Source organism: Taurulus bubalis, assembly GCF_910589615.1.
Source record: "Taurulus bubalis genome assembly, chromosome: 1".
Taxonomy (NCBI): domain Eukaryota; kingdom Metazoa; phylum Chordata; class Actinopteri; order Perciformes; family Cottidae; genus Taurulus; species Taurulus bubalis.
The window spans coordinates 18,175,097-18,196,281 of NC_136589.1; the positions used below are offsets into that span (position 1 = coordinate 18,175,097).

Consider the following 21,185-nt stretch of genomic DNA (forward strand, 5'->3'; position numbering starts at 1 on the left):
TTTCATCTTCACTTCCTCATTTCTTCTGGTTACTTTCAGCCAACTTGTGTGTTGAATCTTTCCGCCTGATGCTTCCTCAAATACAGGCAAGGGGAACTTTGATGCTCTTGAAGTTTTTTCAAATACAAGTAAAGAATCAGGATGTTGGTCAAGTCTCTTCACTCTGGGCTTTTTCATTCTGTTGAAGTAAGTTGACCTTGAGACTCGTCGTCAACCTCCGTTTAGGTTTCACTTCAGCAAACCTGCCGGTTTATCAGAAACGGAGCCCCAGTGAGACGGGAACGCCCACGTCGTCGACCCATGTGACCTTGGCTTCCCCCGTGAAGGTCATCCTCGTGGGGGAAGGTCATCCTCAAGCTTCTGGATCGGCTACTTTAGCATACATTAGTTTTTTACTACAGATTAAAACGCAAAAAGCCCAAATCTTATGTTTCCCTCCATGTGGCAAAGATCTATTTCGTATTGACAAAGAAATATCACTCGTCACTAACAAGTCTTAAATCTACATTTTTACTTTACTTCAGCATATTACATTTGTTCCACTTTCTTCTTCTACCCCGCCACATTTCAGTGGGATATGTTGTACTTTTTACTCCACGTCATTCATCTAACTGCTGTGGTTACTTTGATTGTATTCTGTCTCTGCTTATCCTTTACTAGAAGGTGGGGGTGAAGGGGGGGAGTCGACCCCAGCTGTGATTGGACGAGAGGCGGGTACCTGGACAGGTGGCCAGCCAATAACACGACTCGAACTAAGAGGCCCGATCCAACAGAACCCAACAGAACCCTTTTTACTACCAATTTTTTTCCCCAGACTTATACAACTTTAAACGTTTAATTAAAAATGGCATGTCAGTCAAACATTGGGCTGGTTAGTCAGGTGGTTGGTCAGCTGGTTGGTCAGCTGGTTGGTCAAAGCAGGTGGACCCAGAAGGAGTCAGCTACCTGAAGTCGGGGTAATGCTCCAGCAGCGGCTGCAGGTGGTTCTTGATGTCCGTCTGGTTCTTCTGCACCAGGACTTCACTCAGGTCGTCTCCCACCTCGTAGAGCCACTCCAGACTCGACTTCTGCTCAGAAACAAGCATACAACGGGCAGAAATATGAGTTTGAATATGTTTTGACTTATTTGTATTTGTGTGTGTTGTGAGGAACCTTTAATCACACAGATCATCCTTTAGGGACGCTTGACAGTCCAATCTGTACACATAACATCCCTGTCCCGGGACCTCACATCGGATCAGGAAAAACTCCCCCAATGAAATGATACTGAAACAAAATTTACGAACAAAATATCCTTAAAGAATCTATTTAAAGTTAAACAATCCATTTATTGTTCATGAACACAGACGCTTTTTAACGTCTGATAACTCATCAGAGTCCCGAACGTCTTTAATGTTGCATCATGGGAAATGTAGGACCTGGCCTTTCTGGGGCCTGTACCATTCTGGAAAGTAAAAGTCAGAATATTTTAAAGTGAAATATCCTTTTAGTGGTGGAAGAAGTACCTAATACTTTTCTTCAGTAAAAGTACAACAGAGTAAAAACATATTCAAGTTTTCAAAGTGAAATTATTTAATTCAAAATCTTACTTTAAATACTTCTGCACTTTTAGTAGCCCTTTAAGCCTTAGCCCTAACCCCTAATCCTATTTATTGTTTGAGTTGTGTTTAGAGGTTATACATCGGGATTATATATTATTGTAGCCCTGATGTTTATGTTTAATTTGATACCTAACATGTTTTTTTTTTGGGCGGGGAGGGATTTATACCATGATTTTTTTCTTGATTTTCCTGATATAAAAGGGTCCCCCGATTGGGGGACGCTAGGGCTTAACGGCTAAAAGTATCAAAAGTACTCTTCTGCAATAAAATGTCAGTTGTGATGTATAAATACTACGATATCTGACATTATTAGTTTTTGGTTGATGCATTAATGTGCTTCAGTGTTTTAGGCTCCCAACCTGAGGGGTCGGGCCCCTCCAAGGGTCACCAGGTGAATCTGAGGGGTCATTAATAAGAGAGAAGAAGAAAAAAATTGTTTTTATCCACAAATTCATGTTTTTCTTTAATGGATTTCTCTCTGATTAAATCAGATAACTTTACTTATCTGGGACACGGAAACACTGTTGTACTTATGAGTACACGTACAGTACGTGGTACTCGTTCATTACCATGTTCTCAAACAGGTTGCTCAGTTCTCTGCACTGAAGACGCATCTTCATCGCCGCCTTCTCGTGTTTCCTGTTCTTACAGGAATAGTTGTTCTTCATCAGCTGGCCGACATACTCCCTCACCACGTGGTAGTGGAGGCGGCCCACTAGATGCTGTAGATGACACACACACACACACACACACACACACACACACACACACACACACACACACACACACACACAATGTGTATACGCACAACATATTTATTAATGTGTCGTGCGGTCGCAGCGTCCGGCTCCAAAACAATGGGGCTGAATTTGATTCACTGGAACTTCCAAGAAGGTCGTAAAGAAGGTAAACAGGGTTTCCTCCCCTGAGCTCCAGGGGGTAGACTCAGCAGGAAAAGCTTCCGTACGAGCTCAGAGTGCATCTTTGTAACCTTAATGAACACTCAATGTTTGACCATTGTTCCCAGTTACATCCCAGTGGGGGCTCTCCAATCCGGATGGGATGCCAGTAAATCTTTGGCTCTCACCGGGAACTTTCTCTCATCACTCTGGCAGCGGACCATGTTTAAGACATGGGGTCTTTCCCTGAGGAATAAAGGGCTGGCAATCACTTCAAGCCCTTTATTAATTGTCCTCTACCTCTATCTCCTACTCTTTTCCTCTCCTCCTCCACCTCCTCCTCCTCCTTTTCTCCTCTCCTCACCTGGTTGTGTGGAGGCCTCATCCGAGCACAGTGTTGAGACAGCAGCTCCGTCCGGCGATGAAGATGCCCGAAGTCTTCATCGTTGGTGAGCCACTTCCTCGTCATCATCCTCCTCAGGAACGGCTGGAGAACAGGAAACAGTTCAGAGTTCCTTTTCAAACCACGTGACCCTCTAGTGTCCGTCCTTAAATGTGTCTTTTCAAAATGAACTTTCCTCTTCACAGGAAGTCAGGTTTAGAAGAAAGCCAGAGTGTGGTTGACGTGAACTTAACTTGACTAACGACGTGGCGAAAACATTTAAATATGACGCACAGAAGCTGTAAAAAGCATCCGTGTTGCAACACAACGTCTCCTCAAACACAACGTCTCCTCAAACTACCTTGTTTTTCAGTCTTTTCAAAGTATACTTTGGTCTTCACAGGAAACAGCTCGGTGGGGTTCAGACGATGAAAGAAAAGATCCTTGTTTAACAAACGTGTCGTCACAGAAATACACAAGTTACAAGGTGCCTGAAAGATGCCGTTTGTTGGATCCATCAAAACTATTTTTATATATATTTTAATTCTGTGGTCTAGTGTCTCAGGTCAGAACTACAGGTGGACGTTGTGTTATGAAGTTGGTTTGTTTGGTGTCCTGTTTTATTGTGAAGTCCTTGTCTTGTGTGTCCTCTGTGTTCCTGCACTTCTTGCTCCTGTGATTGTCCGTGATTGTCTGTCTGCCCTGTTCCCTGATTGTGTATTCCCTTCACCTGTGCTGCCTTCATTGTTTTCCACATGTGCCTCGTTACCTTCCTCTTGTATTTAAACCATGTTTGTCTCCTGTCCCCTTGTCGGATTGTACTGTTTTTCCCTTTCGGTTACCCATTGTAGATGTCGCGTAAGTTGTCCTGTCATATGCCTGGTTTTGTCTGTTCGTTCTCCTGCCTGTTTTTGTTCCCTGTTTTTGCTCCAGATTTTTGCTCCTTGGGTGGTCTCCGTAGCCAACAGAAGGGTCACGTTGACCATGTTACGGCTTACCCAGCTTCCGCCTCTGTGCCGCTGCCAGTCCCAAAAAAAAAACAGAACTTTGAGGCTTTCCCCTAAAAGGAGCCTGATTTGACATGCACGTGATTGTAACCTTGACATCGTCCTTGAACTGGTCCTCCAGCACCTGTGTGAGCCGGCCGATCAGCCCCAACACCTCCCGTCTGAACCCGTCCAGCTGGTCCGGACAGGCATCCCGGTAGCTGTCCATGTGCTGCCTGCAGGAGCAGATACACCATGTTGGTCTTTTTATAAAGAGTTCACACATTAGAGCCCAGAGAGTTGGTCTTTTATAAAGAGTTCATACATGGAGGGAAGAGACTTTAAGGAATGTGCTTTACCTGAGTTTTTCCATTTTATTCTATAGTACTTACTAAACTAATAGTTTACAATGTTTTTTGGTTTCGGACCCTTTCACAAAATGCAACGTCTGTTTTTTGGGGCCCTTGTCACATATTTCACCACTTCAGGAATTGCTGCTGTAGCAGTTGTAAGTGAAAAAGTTCTTCTTTCCCCTCCCAATAATCATCTCATGACCCAACAGATTTATCTGGTGACCCGTTGGAGGTGCCCAATCCTGAGGTTGGGAATCATAAAATCAGTCACAAGGGACTTTTTTTCTGCACGACAAGCACTTTTACTTTTGATGCTTTAAGTACATTTACAGATGAGGCAACCTTGAATTTCCCCTCCGAGCCGACGTCCAGCCGCTGGGAGTCCACCCCCTCCTGTTTCCTCACCTGGCGCGGAAACTCCGCTGTAAACATTCACATTGTCCCTGTGATATGAACATATACAGGGCTCTCAAGTGTCAGGCATTGAGCGTGACTGTCACGCATTTTGGTCTTAAGTCACGCCCTCCCGCCACACATCGTATTTCTCACGCTGAAAAAAAACTCTAGGCTATTTAATGTGCCGCAGCGCGCAAACATGACCTGGTCGCGCTGCCCTCACCATGGAGGAAGCACGTCTCCCCCGAATCCCCTGGACTCATCAGCCAATCAAAAAAAAGAAATGGGCTACACGAATAGCCAATCAGAAAAACGTATCTGTTGTATCTGGGTGAAATGTAATCCAGCAACCAATGAAAATTAAGCTAATAATATGGGGGTTAGGGGGGCTGGTCTGTGGGCATACGGAGGCGCGGTGGGGGGGGGGGAGAAGAGGATATGTCACTCTTACCTGTCTTAAGAACTTGAGAGCCCTGCATATATGACAATAATCATTATTTGTAGTGATATGTCCTTTTGTGTCGAGGCTTCGATGTGTCGAGTAATCCAGGTAGATTTTGGTGAAGCGCGTATCGAGGCTCGTGTCTGACGTATAAGGTGATGTTCGAAGCCTCGCGAGCCGGCCGTACCACATGACTGATTCAGAAAATGGTTTGTGGGTTTGCTGTGCGATTTGAAATATACAGTGGCTTGCAAAAGTATTCATACCCCTTGAACGTTTCCACATTTTGTCACATTACACGCCACAAACACATATATTTTATGTGAAAGACCAACACAGTGTCACACAATTGTGAAGTACAAAGAAAATTATACACGATTTTTTTTTTTCACAAATAAAAAACTGAAAAGTGCAGTGTGCAAAATTATTCAGCCCCCTTTTCTGAGTGCAACCAACTGCCTTCAGAAGTTGCCTGATGACTGCTGAATGTTGACCGAATAACTAAATAGAGTCCACCTGTGTGTAATCTAATCTCAGTACAAATACAGCTGTTCTGTGAGGCCTCAGGGGTTTGTTAAGAGAATATTGGGGAGCAAACAGGACCATGAAGTCCAAGGAACACACCAGACAGGTCAGAGATAAAGTTGTGGAGAAGTTTAAAGCAGGGTTAGGCTATAAAAAGATTTCCAAAGCTTTTAACATGTCACGGAGCACTGTTCAATCCATTATCCGGAAATGGAAAGAGTATGGCACAACTGCAAACCTACCAAGACACGGCCGTCCACCTAAACTTACAGGCCGAACAAGGAGAGCACTGACAAGAGATGCAGCCAAGAGGCCCATGGTGACTCTGGACGAACTGCAGAGATCCACAGCTCAGGTGGGGGAATCTGTCCACAGGACAACTATTGGGCGTGCATTCCACAAATCTGGCCTTTATGGAAGAGTGGCAAGAAGAAAGCCATTGTTAAAAGAAAACCATAAGAAGTCCCGTTTGCAGTTTGCCAGAAACCATGTGGCAAACATATGGAAGAAGGTGCTCTGGTCAGACCAAAATTGAACTTTTTGGCCTAAATGTAAAACGTTATGTGTGGCGAAAACCTAACACTGAACATCACCCTGAACACACCATCCCCACTGTCAAACATGGTGGGGGTAGCATGATGCTCTGGGGGTGCTTCTCTTCAGCAGGGACAGGGAAGTTGGTCAGAGTTGATGGGACGATGGATGGAGCCAAATACAGGGCAATCTTGGAAGAAAACCTGTTGGAGTCTGCAAAAGACTTGAGACTGGGACGGAGGTTCACCATCCAGCAGGACAACGACCATAAACATAAAGCCAGGGCTACAATGGAATGGTTTAAAACCAGAGGTGTCAAGTAGCGAAGTACAAATACTTTGTTACTTAAGTAGAAATTTTGTGTATCTATACTTTACTGGATATGTCGCGTGAAAAGTAGACTGCTATATCTGCGTTTTAAACGCTCCTAGGGTGAAGATGCAACAGCAGCTCTCATGTGAGGAGCAACCGGAGTTGCTCCTCGCACCGGAGCAGCTCTCTGAACCCAGAGCAGCTCTCCTGCTCCAGGTGAAACGAGCCAAAGTGCTTGTGTCTTCTACCAACAATGAGCTGTCATTAATAAATACATGGACAAATGCTTGTATTTTCGGGTAAATGGTTACGGTACGCCATTAACAGGTTACGCTTGCGCGATTTGACGCGACGCCATGAGCTCGTCTTTTCCTGCTGTTGCGTTTCTCAAAATAAAAAAAACAGATCTAAGCTCAATATTGAGCATGAATTGAGAGAGGCCGTATCAAATCTACAACCCTGTTTATAACATATGTGTCGAGGAAAGCAGGTCACTGCAGCCACTAATACTGCTACAACCGGATGGCTCACATATCTGCACTCATTCTGTTTTGTTTGGCAAAAAAAATTAAAAGCTTATTGTTTTCCACAATGAGCTATTTAGTAGTAACTAAATGAGTTATTTTTTGCACAGATAGAACTTACACAAAACATTGTCTGATGGGGCAATCTGATATGCTTGTAAGTGATTGCAATTTTCTTTATTCTGTTATTTATAAAAGCACAGATGAGTCACACAATTATGCTATTTACAGAAAAAGTTTGAGAACCACAGCTTTAAGTGTTTGTGTCGGAGTCGCCGCCGCCGCCTATTTTGCACTATTACAATACTTATAGGCAACTAGTTATCATGTCTTCCGCTCCATGAAACGCATGTTAATGCTCAGTACACATATGGTATTTTAATGTATTTGCATTGTATTAAAATGTGATCATTTTAAATGGGCATATATGCAGCTGAAATGGGTAGCCTAGTGCATCCCACATTTTTCAACATAACATTTTAAAACATTATCGTCATTATGGCCTTTAGAAAAATTATTGTTTTGGGGGGAGGTGGGGTAGTGCACTATAGGCCCCTGAGACGCGGCTTAAGAGTTTGTCCTTAATGGAAGAAAAAAAAATTCAGTACTTTTACTTAAGTAAAAAGCTTGAGTTGATACTTCAACTTTTACAGAAGTATTTTTAAACCCTAGTATCTATACTTCTACTTGAGTAATGAATGCTCAGAAGATGTTGGTTCTCTTTGGATCTACCTACATGAGAACAAACATTCTAGTGATGAAGTTCAACAGATCAGATCCTCTCTCTCAGCTGTCCTTCATCTCCACCTCATTCAACCAGACTTCATGCACTTGTTCAAGCCAACACAGACTGGACTTTTCTCCCCAAGAAAGAACAACAGAACTGGAAAACATCAAAAGCACTTATTGCTTTTGTTTGAAGTTAATAAATTGCTGGTCTTTAACATACATATTTGAGGTAAGGTTTAAACAAATCTTAAATTTAAAACATTTGTTTTACTTATTTTCATAGCCTTATTGTAACATGCATTCTTACCAGTATCAGCTCAAAACCATATAATTTACAGTTTTTTAATAAAGTAATAACATTAATATTGAGTTAATTGAATTAAGTTAAGAATTGGTTCGGCCCTCCACAACGGTCCAAATTTCTCATGTGGCCCCTTGGGAAAATTAATTGCCCACCCCTGTTCTAGATGAAACCCTTGGAATATAAAAGCGTTCTCAGTAGAACCCCCTGGGTGAGTTTAGTTGACCACCTTAAGAAGATGGAAAGGTTCTGGGTTGAACCCCTCAGAGAGGGTTCTGGGTGGAACCACTACACCTCTGGAGATCCTCTCATTGGGGATTCTAGGCCTGACCCTGTAAATTGGGTTCTAAGTAGAAAGCTCTGGAAGGATTCCGAATGGAGCCTTTCTAAAAGGTTCTAGAGCAGGAACCTGAACAAAATGGTTCTCCAATGAGGACAAGAACCCTAAATGGAGAGTGCCTTTATTCTAAAGAGTGGAGGCCCTGTCATGGAGGAGGGTGCTGCATCTGCAGCTGATAATACTTTTACTTCTATTGGAGTATTTTTACACTGTTGTATTAGTACTTGTCACGGTGGTGTCCAGCAAACAATGTGGGCTTCGTAGATAACTGGCGGTCTTTCCGGGGAAACCCAGGTCTGATTAGGGGTGACAGCATCCACCCCACTTCGGATGGAGCGGATCTCCTTTTTGCAAATATGACCAAGCTTATTGGTCGACTTCGTACATGACAGACCAGAAAGCAGAAGCAGAGTTGTAGTCTTACACCCTTCTCTTCATTCCCTGCATTTTCTTTAAGGCAGCTGCCCCCCTTTAACTCTATAGAGACTGTGTCTGTCCCACGGCCACTTAAATTAATTAAATAAAAAGGAACCAAAAGAGGAGTTATAGAAAATAACCTCATAAAGATTGCAAAAGTGCAACATGATAGGAGAATTAAATGTGGACTCCTAAATATTAGATCTTTGTCTTCTAAAGCTGTATTAGTAAATGAATTAATATCAGATAATGATATTGCTGTGTTGTGTCTTACTGAAACCTGGCTGAGACATGAGGAATATGTCAGCCTAAATTAATTTACTTCTCCAAGTCATGCACATTCCTCGAGGCACCGGCCGAGGAGGTAGAGTAGCTGCCATTTTTGACTCGGGTCTGTTAATGGGTCCTAAACTTGGATTGAACTGCAACTCATTTGAAAGCCTTGTTCTTAGTCTTTCACATCCAACCTGGAAAACAGTACAGCCGATTCTGTTTGTTGTGGTATACCGAGCACCAGGTACGTACTCAGAATTTATTTCAGAATTTTCTGAGTTTGTGTCAAGTTTGGTCCTTAAGACTGATAAGGTTATTATTGTAGGGGATTTTAATATTCATGTGGATGTCAGCAATGATAGCCACTAATTCAGGAGCTTTTTGTTTGTAAATCTCTGCAGCCTGAGACGCAGAGGATGGAGAGGTGCGTTCACACCAAAAGAGTTGCAAATTATTCGCCCGAGTAGATTACATGCAAAGTCAATGCACAGACATGAATGGTGGAAAAGCGAATTTTTCGCCGGGCGCCGCGAATAAGGCGAAAAAGATAAGTTGCAAAAGCCAATCAGTGTTGAGAAGCTCCGTCACCGCCGTCCTGCCGTCCTGCCGTTGCTGAATCAAACTGCTGCTGGTCCGCCTGAAGTAGTGCTGGAAGCGGCTTCATTCAGACGCTAGTCCTGGAGGAGTCGGAGCTGTGCTATGGATAATATTAAGAACCCAGACATGGGGGCGTTTGATGTTCCGATGTTTATGGACTTCCACAACAAGTATAAAGCAGAACAAGTGGTAATTTCAATGGTCAATAGTGGAAAAGGTAACTGTTTTCACGGAGTAAAGCAACGGAAAAGCCATGCCCCCTTTCCGCCGTGAAAAAGTGAATGACGCGAATTAGCCACATAAAGTCGAGCGACTAAAAACATTGCGAAACGCTTTTTCGCAATGCTTTCAGTGTGAACGCAGCATTAGAGCGTAATCTTTTGGAAACCACCTATTTTTACGCCCTTTCCTCGAAAATGTCATACCCAAACTAAAAAGGGTGTATCCCACTAGCAACCACTAGGGCTATTTGAATAATTTTGGTGTTATAATAAAAGGCTACACATGTGAGATTTTGATTAGATGTGTAAATATCAGTCTATATCCCAGGTAGCCAGCGGACTCGGCCGTATTGCGGCTGACTCGGCTGTGTTCCGGCTCGATGCGGCCGAATGTGAGCCAGCTTTGGCCCAATTCATTGTTGCCAAAAAAAAGCTAGAAAACAAAATTATAACCAATTCAGAGCTCTCAAGTTTTTAAGACAGGTAAGAATGACATAACCCCCCCCCCCCCCCCCCCCCACCCGCGCCTCCGCCCATGCCGTATGCCCAAAGACCAGCCCCCCTATATTATTATTCGCTTTATTTTCATTGGTTTCTGGATTACATTTCACCCAGATACAACAGATACGTTTTTCTGATTGGCTATTCGTGTAGCCCATTTCTTTTTTTTGATTGGCTGATGAGTGGCACCTCGCGGTAGAACTCCAGGGGATTCGGGGGAGACGTACTTGATTCCTCCATGGTGAGGGCAGCGCGACCAGGTCATGTTTGTGCGCTGCGGCACATTAAATAGCCTAGAGTTTTTTTTCAGCGTGAGAAATACGATGTGTGGCGGGAGGGCGTGACTTTAGACCGAAATGCGTGACAGTCACGCTCAATGCGTGACACTTGAGAGCCCTGTGTAGCTGTTAAGGACATGGGCCTATTCTGGCTGAGACATGGCAGCCGGGTTTATCGGCAACCAGCACTTAAAAGGTTTTTTAAATAATAGTTGTAAAGGCAACGGGCAACCATTAGCAGGGCTCTCAAGTTTTTAAGACAGGCAAGAGTGACCCCCCCCCGGCCGCGCCTCCGCCGTATGCCCACAGACCAGCCCCCCTCCCCCCTATATTATTATTAGCTTTATTTTCATTGGTTGCTGGATTACATTTCACCCAGATACAGATACGTTTTTCTGATTGGCTATTCGTGTAGCCCATTTCTTTTTTTTGATTGGCAGGGGATTCGGGGGAGACGTGCTTGATTCCTCCATGGTGAGGGCAGCGCGACCAGGTCATGTTTGCGCGCTGCGGCACATTAAATAGCCTAGAGTTTTTTTTCAGCGTGAGAGATGCGATGTGTGGCGGGAGGGCGTGACTTAAGACCGAAATGCGTGACAGTCACGCTCAATGCGTGACACTTGAGAGCCCTGCATTAGGGCCTCCCTCGTGGGTCCATCTGCATAAAAAGGACCAGACCTCATGCAGTCGCTCTTTCTTTTCTTTCTCCACCGACATCCGCTCTTGTGGTAAGTACCCGCATTATTAAATTGTTCAAATAGGTGTCTATTTAACTCATTTATATACATTACTCGTTTTTGAGAGAAGCTCAATTCTGCCACATGGCCCATGTATATTCAATGCTAACCTCGCTTAAGCTAGCTAACCTTGTCAGGGGTCTTCAGCACGTTAGCTAGAAAAAGTATCCTTGGACCTGAATAATGCTGTTAGCTGACTAGTCTGTAATGAAAGAACACTTTTGTATTTATCAAGCCATGATGTTTGAGCACAGACGTATGTAACAACGCCTCGCACTGCATCGCATAACTGTTTTAACCGAGCCAGCTGGTTCACAAAGGCAAGCAGGGTTGGAGTAGCTTTAACAGTTTTTTGTATTTATATTATTATATTTTTTGGATTTTTTATTTTTGGACGTAAAGCCATGATGCCGGAGTGACGGTGGTCTTTTTGTGTTCAGTTAGAGTTCTATTTTTAATTTAATTGAACCTTGTGTGCATTCAGTTAATAAAAATTGACTAACATTTTGGTCTACGTGTCTTATTTAATCGTATTGTTATATAATAATAATTCATTCAACCGGACCCGAGTCGGCAACTGGACCCGGGCCGACATGTTTCTTCTGGTGTGCCGGCTTCGGGCCGATGATGGCCCTGGTTAGTTTCGATTACGGCCCAGTGATGACAGTGTTGGCCAGTGTGTTCGGCCCGACTCTGGGGCGCCATCCATGCGGAGTCTCAGCAGAGTCAGCAGCCGGACCTGGGCCAACGTGTTTCTTCCGGCGTGCCGAGCTTAAGCAGGATCTGGGCCAGGTCATTTTGGCTACCAGGGATGTTACTGGTTAAGAGTAAATAAAGATGACGCACAGCAAAAATGAAAAGGTTTCAGGTCTGCCTAGAAAAAATGCACTTTCAGGATGATTATTTCTTTGAAATGATGCAGCTGTAAGGTCCAACTCTAACCCAAATCATAGCACAATATGTGAACATTCTCTCTGCAAAGGTTGACTTTGATAAAGTGAAGCAGAAAAAAGTTAGAGAGGGTTTAGTACAGAGAACATTCAGGCGAGGTTTCAGAAATTTGCATTGGGGCAAATTTTCGCACATCTGTGAAATTTGAATTTTGTCATGTACCAAACCATATATTTCACTTGTATATTACTTATGGTGTTCAATCCAAATACAGCAGTTTGGGGCTTTTTTTCATAAAGCAAGCTATGATTTACAGGAAGAAGCACAGACAGGAAGCAGACACGAGCTCTGCAGCTGTAAACACTAGAAACTCTGCCGAGTCACCGCAGCTCTGGATATGACTGGAAGAAGCAGCTGAGGTTTGAGAGGTTCATCTGGCTGCTATCACCCCCTCCTCTCCTGATTAAAAGCACAGAAACGCTTCTTACTCGAGCCTCGATTCCTTTAAACCACGTGAGGCAGCCCTCCCTCACATGACCTGGTGGTAAGTGGGTCAGTGCTGAGGCTCATGCCTGTTAAAGAGGAAGACTTGAAGCTTGTATAAACCCTGTTGGCTGCCAGCCAAGTCCAAAATAGCTCCAGCACGAGTCATCCGACACCAACGCTCTGCACAACTTTTTATCTCTCAAGACTAAATCCTCAAAAACAATCTTTTTAACCGCTTGTTTGTTTGTGTCGATACAGAAACAACAACACAACTTAATCACAAGTTTAAGGACATTAAACTAAAAATATAATCAGATTGTTAGATTGTATTTGTCCAGATTTCTGCACCCTTGGGAAAAAAGGTTCTGTTGCTTCTGAAGAACCCTTTGGGGGAAAAACATGTTTTTCAAGGTTCCTTTTTCAGACAAAAGGTTATATCAAGAACACACACACACACACACACACACACACACACACACACACACACAGAACCAAATCATGAGTTCTAGATGAAACCCTCTGATAAAAGGGCTATCGATAGAACCTCCCAGGTGGATTCCCGTTAGCACCCGTATAAGGTGGAAAGGTTCTGGGTGGAACCGTTACACCGTAGAGCCGTCGACTTTAGAGTCTCTCACAGGGGTTCCTGGGTGTAACCTCGCACAGATAGTTCTAGGTAGAACCCTCTGAAAGGGCTACAGGTGGAACCTTGCACAGATGATTCTAGGTAGAACCCTCTAAAAGGATACCAGGTGGAACCTTTTTTGATCCACCTGGAGACGCTTCCTCCACGATGTAGTGGAGTAAAAATTATTACACTTAATTGTAGTATTAAGTAGCAAAAAATGGAAATACTCAAGTAAAGTACCTCAAGTGTGTATAGTACTCGAGTAAATATTAATAGGAAAGTATTTTTCACTAATGTACAAAGTGTTTTTTTTTTAATTTGTAGTTCTTTATGGATGAGCCGATTTCCCACTGATATGCACTGATGTTGTATTCTGTACTAATTAAATACAAACACATATATTCAAATGTATTTGTACCCATTTAGGCTTTTATTTTGAAGATTACTTTCTTTTATTCTGATAGATTAGATCTCTTTCAAACAAGGTGCATTTTAGAATCTACTCCTTAATACTCTGATAAAGTACTCTGTAGTATTTTAAAGTACTCTGTAGTATTTAAAGTAGTGCTCTTGTGTCTGCTTTTCGTTCTAAAAGAGGAACAGATCTGCTCACATTATTTTCCCGTTATGGTTTTGTCTGGGCACGTTGGTCCATCTCTTTGCCTCATGGGTAATTTCAGGGAAGTCACGTGACTTACTGTAAAGCAGAGAAGCTGTTGATGTACGTTATCTGATACTCGGTCCAGAGTGGCTTCGGCCTGAGAGTGCTGCAGTGACGCTGAAACTCCGCCTCGAACCTGTGAAGAGGAGAGAGGAGGAGGAGTCAGCCTGCCAGACAATCAGGAGGGTCCAAATGCCCATACACATAGACTTCCTGTTTGGAGGACTTTGGACCATAAAATCCATAAACCTGAAGGACTTCACAGAGGACATGCCTTCCGGAGGTGGACAAAATAACAAGAACACATACATAGTGTGTACACCTTGTATATTTAACTTATATCTGTAACAATAAATCCATAAACGTCAGTCATCAATACTCTGTTTTTTTACTTTGGGATATTCTGCAGCCAGTGGTGGAATGTTGTACTTGTACTTAAGTAGTATTTCAATCTTATTCTACTCTATACATCTACTCCAACCAAAATTGTACTTTTAACAACATTTATAGAACACAGCTTTAACAGATTCAGATTATTAATTCAAAATATAAATCCACATCAACCATGATGTATTATCATTAATTAATTTGCAATTAATACAAATTAATTTGTATTATTATTAATTAATTAGCAAATTAAGTCGCATTAATAAACCAGCAGTACGTGAAGTAATTTAAATGTGATCCATCTTTACCAGCTGCAACATTGAAGTGATGATCATCAACAGTAATATAATAAATATGATTCAGCATAGCGAGTACTTTTGTACATTTACATTTGTAATCGCTACTTTTACTTTAATAACATATCTGAGTACTTCTTCCACCACCATCTGCAGAAAGCCTTTAACTGTTTTTTTATTGTTATTTATTCATACTTTTTCAGTTTTTTTGTTTACTTAAAAAAAAATCTGCAATAAAACCCCCAAAAATATGATTAATTTCATCTCTCTTTGTTCTTAAGATAAAGATCATTGAAGGACAGGACGGTCACATTCTGAACACGGTGGCGTTCAAAACAATATTAATCTTAGATGAGAAAATATTCCAATATTTCGACAGTTACTGCGCAATAACGAGGGCGGGTTCCCCCTCACACGTGTACTTCCTCTTTTGCTGCTTTATTTATACACTTATGGATAGTTTTTTGTGCATCATGTGATGTTTGACTCTATGCCATTTGACCTCCTCACTAATAATTATATTATAAAGATAATCACGATGACAGACTCAAGTTCTTATTGTTTGTTATTACATGCGGTAACATTTATTTAATAAGAAAACCTGGCCTCTAAAGACGTGAAGTTCTTGTCGGTTCTCACCGTCCAATAGATGTCGAGACGTTTCATTCAGAACCACAAAATATAAATGTTGTAAACAAATGATGAGTTAATCCATCCCATAATTGTTAAGATGGTTCAGTTTGGCCTATATGCCAATCTTCCTCGAGCTAGCAGAGCAAAAAAGAAAAGGAAATATGGAGCTCAGTGTGGAAATATCCTGTCAAATATTGCTACTATCTTTGTGACCACAACGAGCATCCTCCACATATGTTTAAGAAGAAAAAGTTAAATTATGTCCTCAGAAATATATTTAAACTGCTAAACTTTTATCCCAAAGGGATGAGGCTCTGATGAAAAGTTAAAAACCGGTTTTGTCTTTCAGAACTTCCTGAAACAGCAAAAAGGGGAGCAGTTGCTGGGCGTGTCGTTGCTTATTAAATATATATATATATATATATATATATATATATATATATATATATATATATATATATATATATATATATATGAACTATTCTGTGACGTTTTGGTGCACATGGCGTTGCTCACGCACCTCTTGGGAAACTCGCTCAGCTCCTGGAGGCAGCAGGAGGTCACACTCTGCTCCAGCTGGGCGTTGATGAGTCGAGAGTTCTTCACGGAACCTTTCACCGTCTACAGAGAGGCAAGAGAACGGGCACACAATAAGGAACTCTCTGCTGAAGCCACATGGTCACCTCATGCCACTGCACATTTAGACTTCTGTCTTTTAGACAATATTTACTTGTTTTTTAAAAGCTAAAATACAAAAAATAAATACAAATTGTATTTTTTTTTTAAACAAACAAAACACTCAAAACTAGATAAAAACATAAGCTCAACATACTTTGTACAGATATTACATTTATTGATGTATACATATTTAATTTACTTGTTTTTTAATCATTTAAATAAAAAATAAAAAATGAATATACATAGTTATCTATAATTACATTGTTTAAAGTATGATTTTTAAGCAACATTAATTTCTTCCAATATGAGAGGATATCTGCTTCGTATTAGAGGTACTTTATGTGCTGTCATGAACTATTTATTAATAAGCTTCAGGCATACTTCATGGTACTTTTAATATAAAGAACATTTATGTAAAAATGTTACCCCCTATGAAAGCCTCATGTGACTTCCCCTCCATGACATCTATATTATAATAATCATAATAATAATTGTTATTATAAGGAACACTCGTACCGTCCAGATGTCCATGTGAAACGGAGCGTTGAATAGGTCGTCCTCCTCCTCTGGAGACCTGCTGTCCCTCCAAACGTCCTCGTGCTCGAGTGCAATGACTCGGTCCAGAGACGACCTCAAGTCCTCCTGCAGCGACGCAGAGAGGAGAAGAAACCTCTCACCAAAACATACGCAGTTATCACGAGAGACAATATGCAATCGATGTATTACTGTGAATACAGGCTGTGATGCTCAATGAGCCACGGCAGGCGGCTCAAGGTCACGGCACGAGGTCACGTCAGGAGGCTCAAGGGGTACATCCCAAGTCTCTAAATTGCATCCCCGTTTCTCTCACTTTCGCGTCCTTTCCTTGCGTCTTAGTCCCCCCCACCAGGGGGGGACACATGAAGAGATGCAAGGAAACCAAGCGAGGAGAGAAGACGCGAGGAAGTATGTTTTAGGAGACATGAGTATTCCTTTCCTCTGAAGCGTCACGTGAAGGAATGTCGGTTTCTGATGACTGCAGCCGACTGACAGCTGATCACATCTGATCAGCTGTCAGAGTTTTGTCCGGAGAGTTTTTAGCGAACATTCCAATAAAAATGCATTTAAAATATTGATCAAAATGATCGCATGTTTTCAGTTGATTTAATGGTGTTAAACTACTACTTAATAAAGACAAAGTTATCATGAGTGTCAGAGTGGAGGTGTTTTCTCTGTCGTCTGTTACCTGTTTAATAAACTGCATTGAGTATCTACACTGTGATGTGTCCTGCTTATACGCGCAGGATCCATTTCTACCGGCGGAATGAGTCTTATTTATTTATTATTTACGTCTGTATGTTTTGAAATTCTGACTGTGACATCATTTTAAAATAACCCACAATATAAATATAGTTTCTCTTCATTACGTGTTGTAAAAAAGTGTTTCCTCTCTCTAGCTCTCTCTGATTTTGAATGAATGAATGAATATATACTTTATTAATCCCCAAGGGGAAATTTTACAGCCATTTACACAGAAAACAAGATAAGATATAAAAACAACAGAGATGAAAGATATATGCAATAATAATACTAATAGAATAAAGATAAAACTAACAACAACAATAAAATAGCTGGATGAAAGAAAGAATAACAGAGTATTAATTTAGGAATTAAATTAAATTGCAAGAGTGCAAGTATGTATGTGCATATTAAGTGTTTGAGGTGTAAATAAACAACAACAACAAACAATAGGAGAGTGCAAAAATGCAAATAATGTATGTAATATGAAATGTTAATTAAATATATAATAAAAGTTATTGAGGGAAACAACAGATCAAATCTTTAAAGACAGTTGTTTGTGGTCCTTTTGTTGTTCAGACCTACAATGAACATATTTTAACCAGATGGTGAATAAGAAAAGATATAATATATAACTTGAGTTTAATCTGTGATCGTCTCTGGTATAAAACTCGCAACTTGCAACTGTGGCTCAGTGGTGATTAGGGTCATCCTTCAATCAGAGGATCGGCGGGTCGATCGCCGGCTCCGCTAGCCCATGTCGATGTGTCCTTGAGCAAGACACTTGCTGCGCCTATGGTGTATGAATGGTTGATAATTCTGATGTGGCACCTTGCATCGTAGCTCCTCTCATCAGTGTGTGAATGGGTGAATGATGTCATGTAGTGTTCAAGCGCTTTGAGTGGTTGGAAGACTAGAAAAGCGCTATACAAGTACGGGTCCATTTTGTTCCTTTATTTTGTAGGTCAAAATAAAGGCGTCCAAAGTGGAGGAAACAATCCAATAAGTCTAGTTGTGTGTTTCTATTTTGTGACATAAAAGATGATTTTAAGCAAAACCTTCTTTCTAATAAGAGGACTTCCCTTGTTGTGGGTCACTTAAACCACGTTTACCTCCACCAGATGCCCTGGTCCTTCACCTCTATGCCTCGCCCACTGGACTGCCCGGCCCACCTAACGGTCACGCCCACATGTTCCGACTCTCCTCGTCAGCCCTGGCTGAGCACTTTATTTTATACTCGATTTAATACCCATTGCACTGTTGTTGTCGTTGATTGTTGATTGTTGTTTGTCTCGCCTAACGTCTCATGTCTAATGTATGCACCTTGCGGCAATAAAAATTCCTTGTTTGTGTAAACATTCCTGGCAAATAAACGGTTTCTGATTATGTAGATATTTAATCAACAGGATGACGCCTGAGAACAAGTTGTGAGGGATTCATTTTGTTCTTTTGCACATAAAATTAACATGTTATTGTATTCCCCATGAAGGATAGAGGGCCTGTTTAACTTTCCTCACCTTCACTCGGCAGCAGAACCGGTCTCTGAGCTGCGTAAGGAGCTCGTCCTCCAGCATTAGCTGGGCGCTCTCACCCATCATCTCTGGCTGCAGGGACAGACTTCCCATGATCCTCTCGCTGTGCGGGTGACACAAGTAACATTTAAGCACGTGTTAACCTGTGGGCGCTAAGAAGGCAGAGAGACGTGTCGCTGCATGTGAGAGAAGACATCCGTCACAAGATCTGCAGGTTTCACCACAACTGTCCTTTAAATAATAAAGAAATAGTTTAGCATCTTGTGATTATGAGTGCATCATTCTTATATGTTTAATAAAACCCTCAGAGTTCATTATATGAGCAGTAATGTGAAAGTGTGTGTGATTGAGTGTCTTTTTTGAAAGTGCTACTTTACATAATCTGCAAGACAGGCGACCTGATTAAAACGTTTTTTTCTGTTTTGGCCTCAAGAGAATGTTGTGCATCTTTTTGAATCCGTTTAATTTTGGTCTTCCAAATGTTGTTATTTTGGGGGTGTTTGGCGTGGCCTGATTCAGCAGCGCTGCCTCTCCTCCTTTTTCATTTGTTTCCCAACTCAAACTCACATCTCTGAAATGTGTTTTTAGAAGAATTCTCATAGTAAGAGATAAACATTTCTGCAGGAAGACAATCTGAGAGAGATGTGGCCCAGATGTGTCTCTGTGTGTGTCACACACACACACACACACACACACACACACACACACACACACACACACACACACACACACACACACACACACACAATGTCTGGATTGATATTACTATAATATCATTACTTGTTGGAGGCATCATTACACACATTCGGTGTCGGGGACCAACGTCAAGGTTAATATTAATAAAACAAGTCATTCTTCATCTACACTGAACCCTCACTACCAAACGTTTTAGTGTGTCAGAAAAACAAATGCAATTTGAAAAAATAAAAGGCTTAGTAATTTCCTAAACCAGCCAGTCTGAACCGTAGTTATTGTCAAACAAAGGAGATGAAATAGTGTGTTTTGTTGGGGATTATTTTCAGCAGTGGATGAATCTACATTTGGTGCTCTAGTGCAGCGGTCCCAAACCATCGGGCCGTGGTCCGGTATCGGTCTGTGGGTACCTTGGTACCGGGACACACAGAACGAATGAATGGTTGGGGACCGCTGCTCTAGTGAAAATGAAAGTCTTTTTTTTGTTTTGAAATGGAGCTTGTTGGTTTCGGTCTTTTCGTGGATTTGTTGTTCCTTCCTGACTAACGGGCACTGACCTCTTGTAGCGGTGGATGATCCAGTCCAGCAGGGCGTGCAGGTCCTTCAGCTCCGTGGTCTGCCGCCCCAGCGTCTCCACGTGGCGCCCGGCGACTCGGTGGTAGCTCCTCACATAGGCGCTGAAGACCTGGAAGCTGGGCGGGTACGACCAGCGCAGCTCGCGCTTCACGCCCTGCAGGTCCTCCAGAATGGCCTTGCCCAGCAGCCCCAGGTGCACCGCCAGCCAGGAGACGCTCTGCTCCTGCCGCTCCAGGTGAACGCTCGCCACCTTCAGCTTCACCCCCTCGCCCACCGCCTCCCGCCACGCCTCCATCCAGCTGCTCGCGAGCCCGCCGGGCTCCGCCGCTCTCCTCTCTTCCTCCTGGATGATGCGAGCCACAGGGACCAGCATCGCCTTGTTTATAGAGGGACACGAGTTGGAGTTGCGCACGATGGCGTTGAGCTTGTTCCTCAGCTCCCCGTAGAGGAGGTTGAGGTCCTTCTCCTTCTTGGACAGCTCCATGGGCGAGGCCTCGTCGCAACGCTCCCGCTGGAACTCCTGCCGCAGGGCAAGCAGGTTCAGGTGCGCCTCCTCCAGCAGCTCCATCTCGATCAGCTTATTGATCTGCATCACTGGGAGCACGATGGCTTAAAGGTTGAAGTAAATAATAATAATAATGCATTTAATTTATATAGCGCTTTTCTTGGTACTCAAAGTCACTTTACACAACATTACAATGTCCTAAAAATGATGTAATAAAACAAGTATAATAATAATATAATATGATTTTTTTAAATATATATATATATATATATATATATATATATATATATATATATATATATATATATATATATATATTTTTTTTAATTTATATAATCCTTTATTAATCCCACAGTGGGGAAGTTATTCTCTGCATTTTACCCATCCTTAGTAATTAAGGAGCAGTGTGCTGCTGTGAAGCACTGGGGCTTCAGTGTCTTCCTCAAGGACACTTCAACATGAAACTATGGAGAGACCAGGGATGAACTGGCTATCTTGTGGTTTCAGGACGACCACTCTCCCCATGAACATGATAACTTTACATAGTACAAAAGTACAACGTACACGGGCATAAAACGTCATTAATAAATACA

The 21,185-nt window shown here is 42.2% G+C and overlaps 1 protein-coding gene across 1 annotated transcript in view; it reads right to left on the reverse strand.

Annotated features, from left to right (window-relative positions):
- The window catches only part of exoc3l4 (exocyst complex component 3-like 4), a gene marked incomplete at its 5' end in the record, with an annotated part of 30,146 nt that overhangs the window by 1,718 nt on the left and 7,243 nt on the right, over positions 1-21,185 (reverse strand). Inside the window, 9 exons of the mRNA XM_079224232.1 lie at positions 946-1,067; positions 2,171-2,323; positions 2,865-2,987; positions 3,981-4,104; positions 14,052-14,150; positions 15,851-15,951; positions 16,525-16,650; positions 18,804-18,921; positions 20,069-20,681. Of these exons, the coding sequence (XP_079080358.1) occupies positions 946-1,067; positions 2,171-2,323; positions 2,865-2,987; positions 3,981-4,104; positions 14,052-14,150; positions 15,851-15,951; positions 16,525-16,650; positions 18,804-18,921; positions 20,069-20,681 (1,579 nt within the window). The remainder of the gene's footprint in view (positions 1-945; positions 1,068-2,170; positions 2,324-2,864; positions 2,988-3,980; positions 4,105-14,051; positions 14,151-15,850; positions 15,952-16,524; positions 16,651-18,803; positions 18,922-20,068; positions 20,682-21,185) is intronic.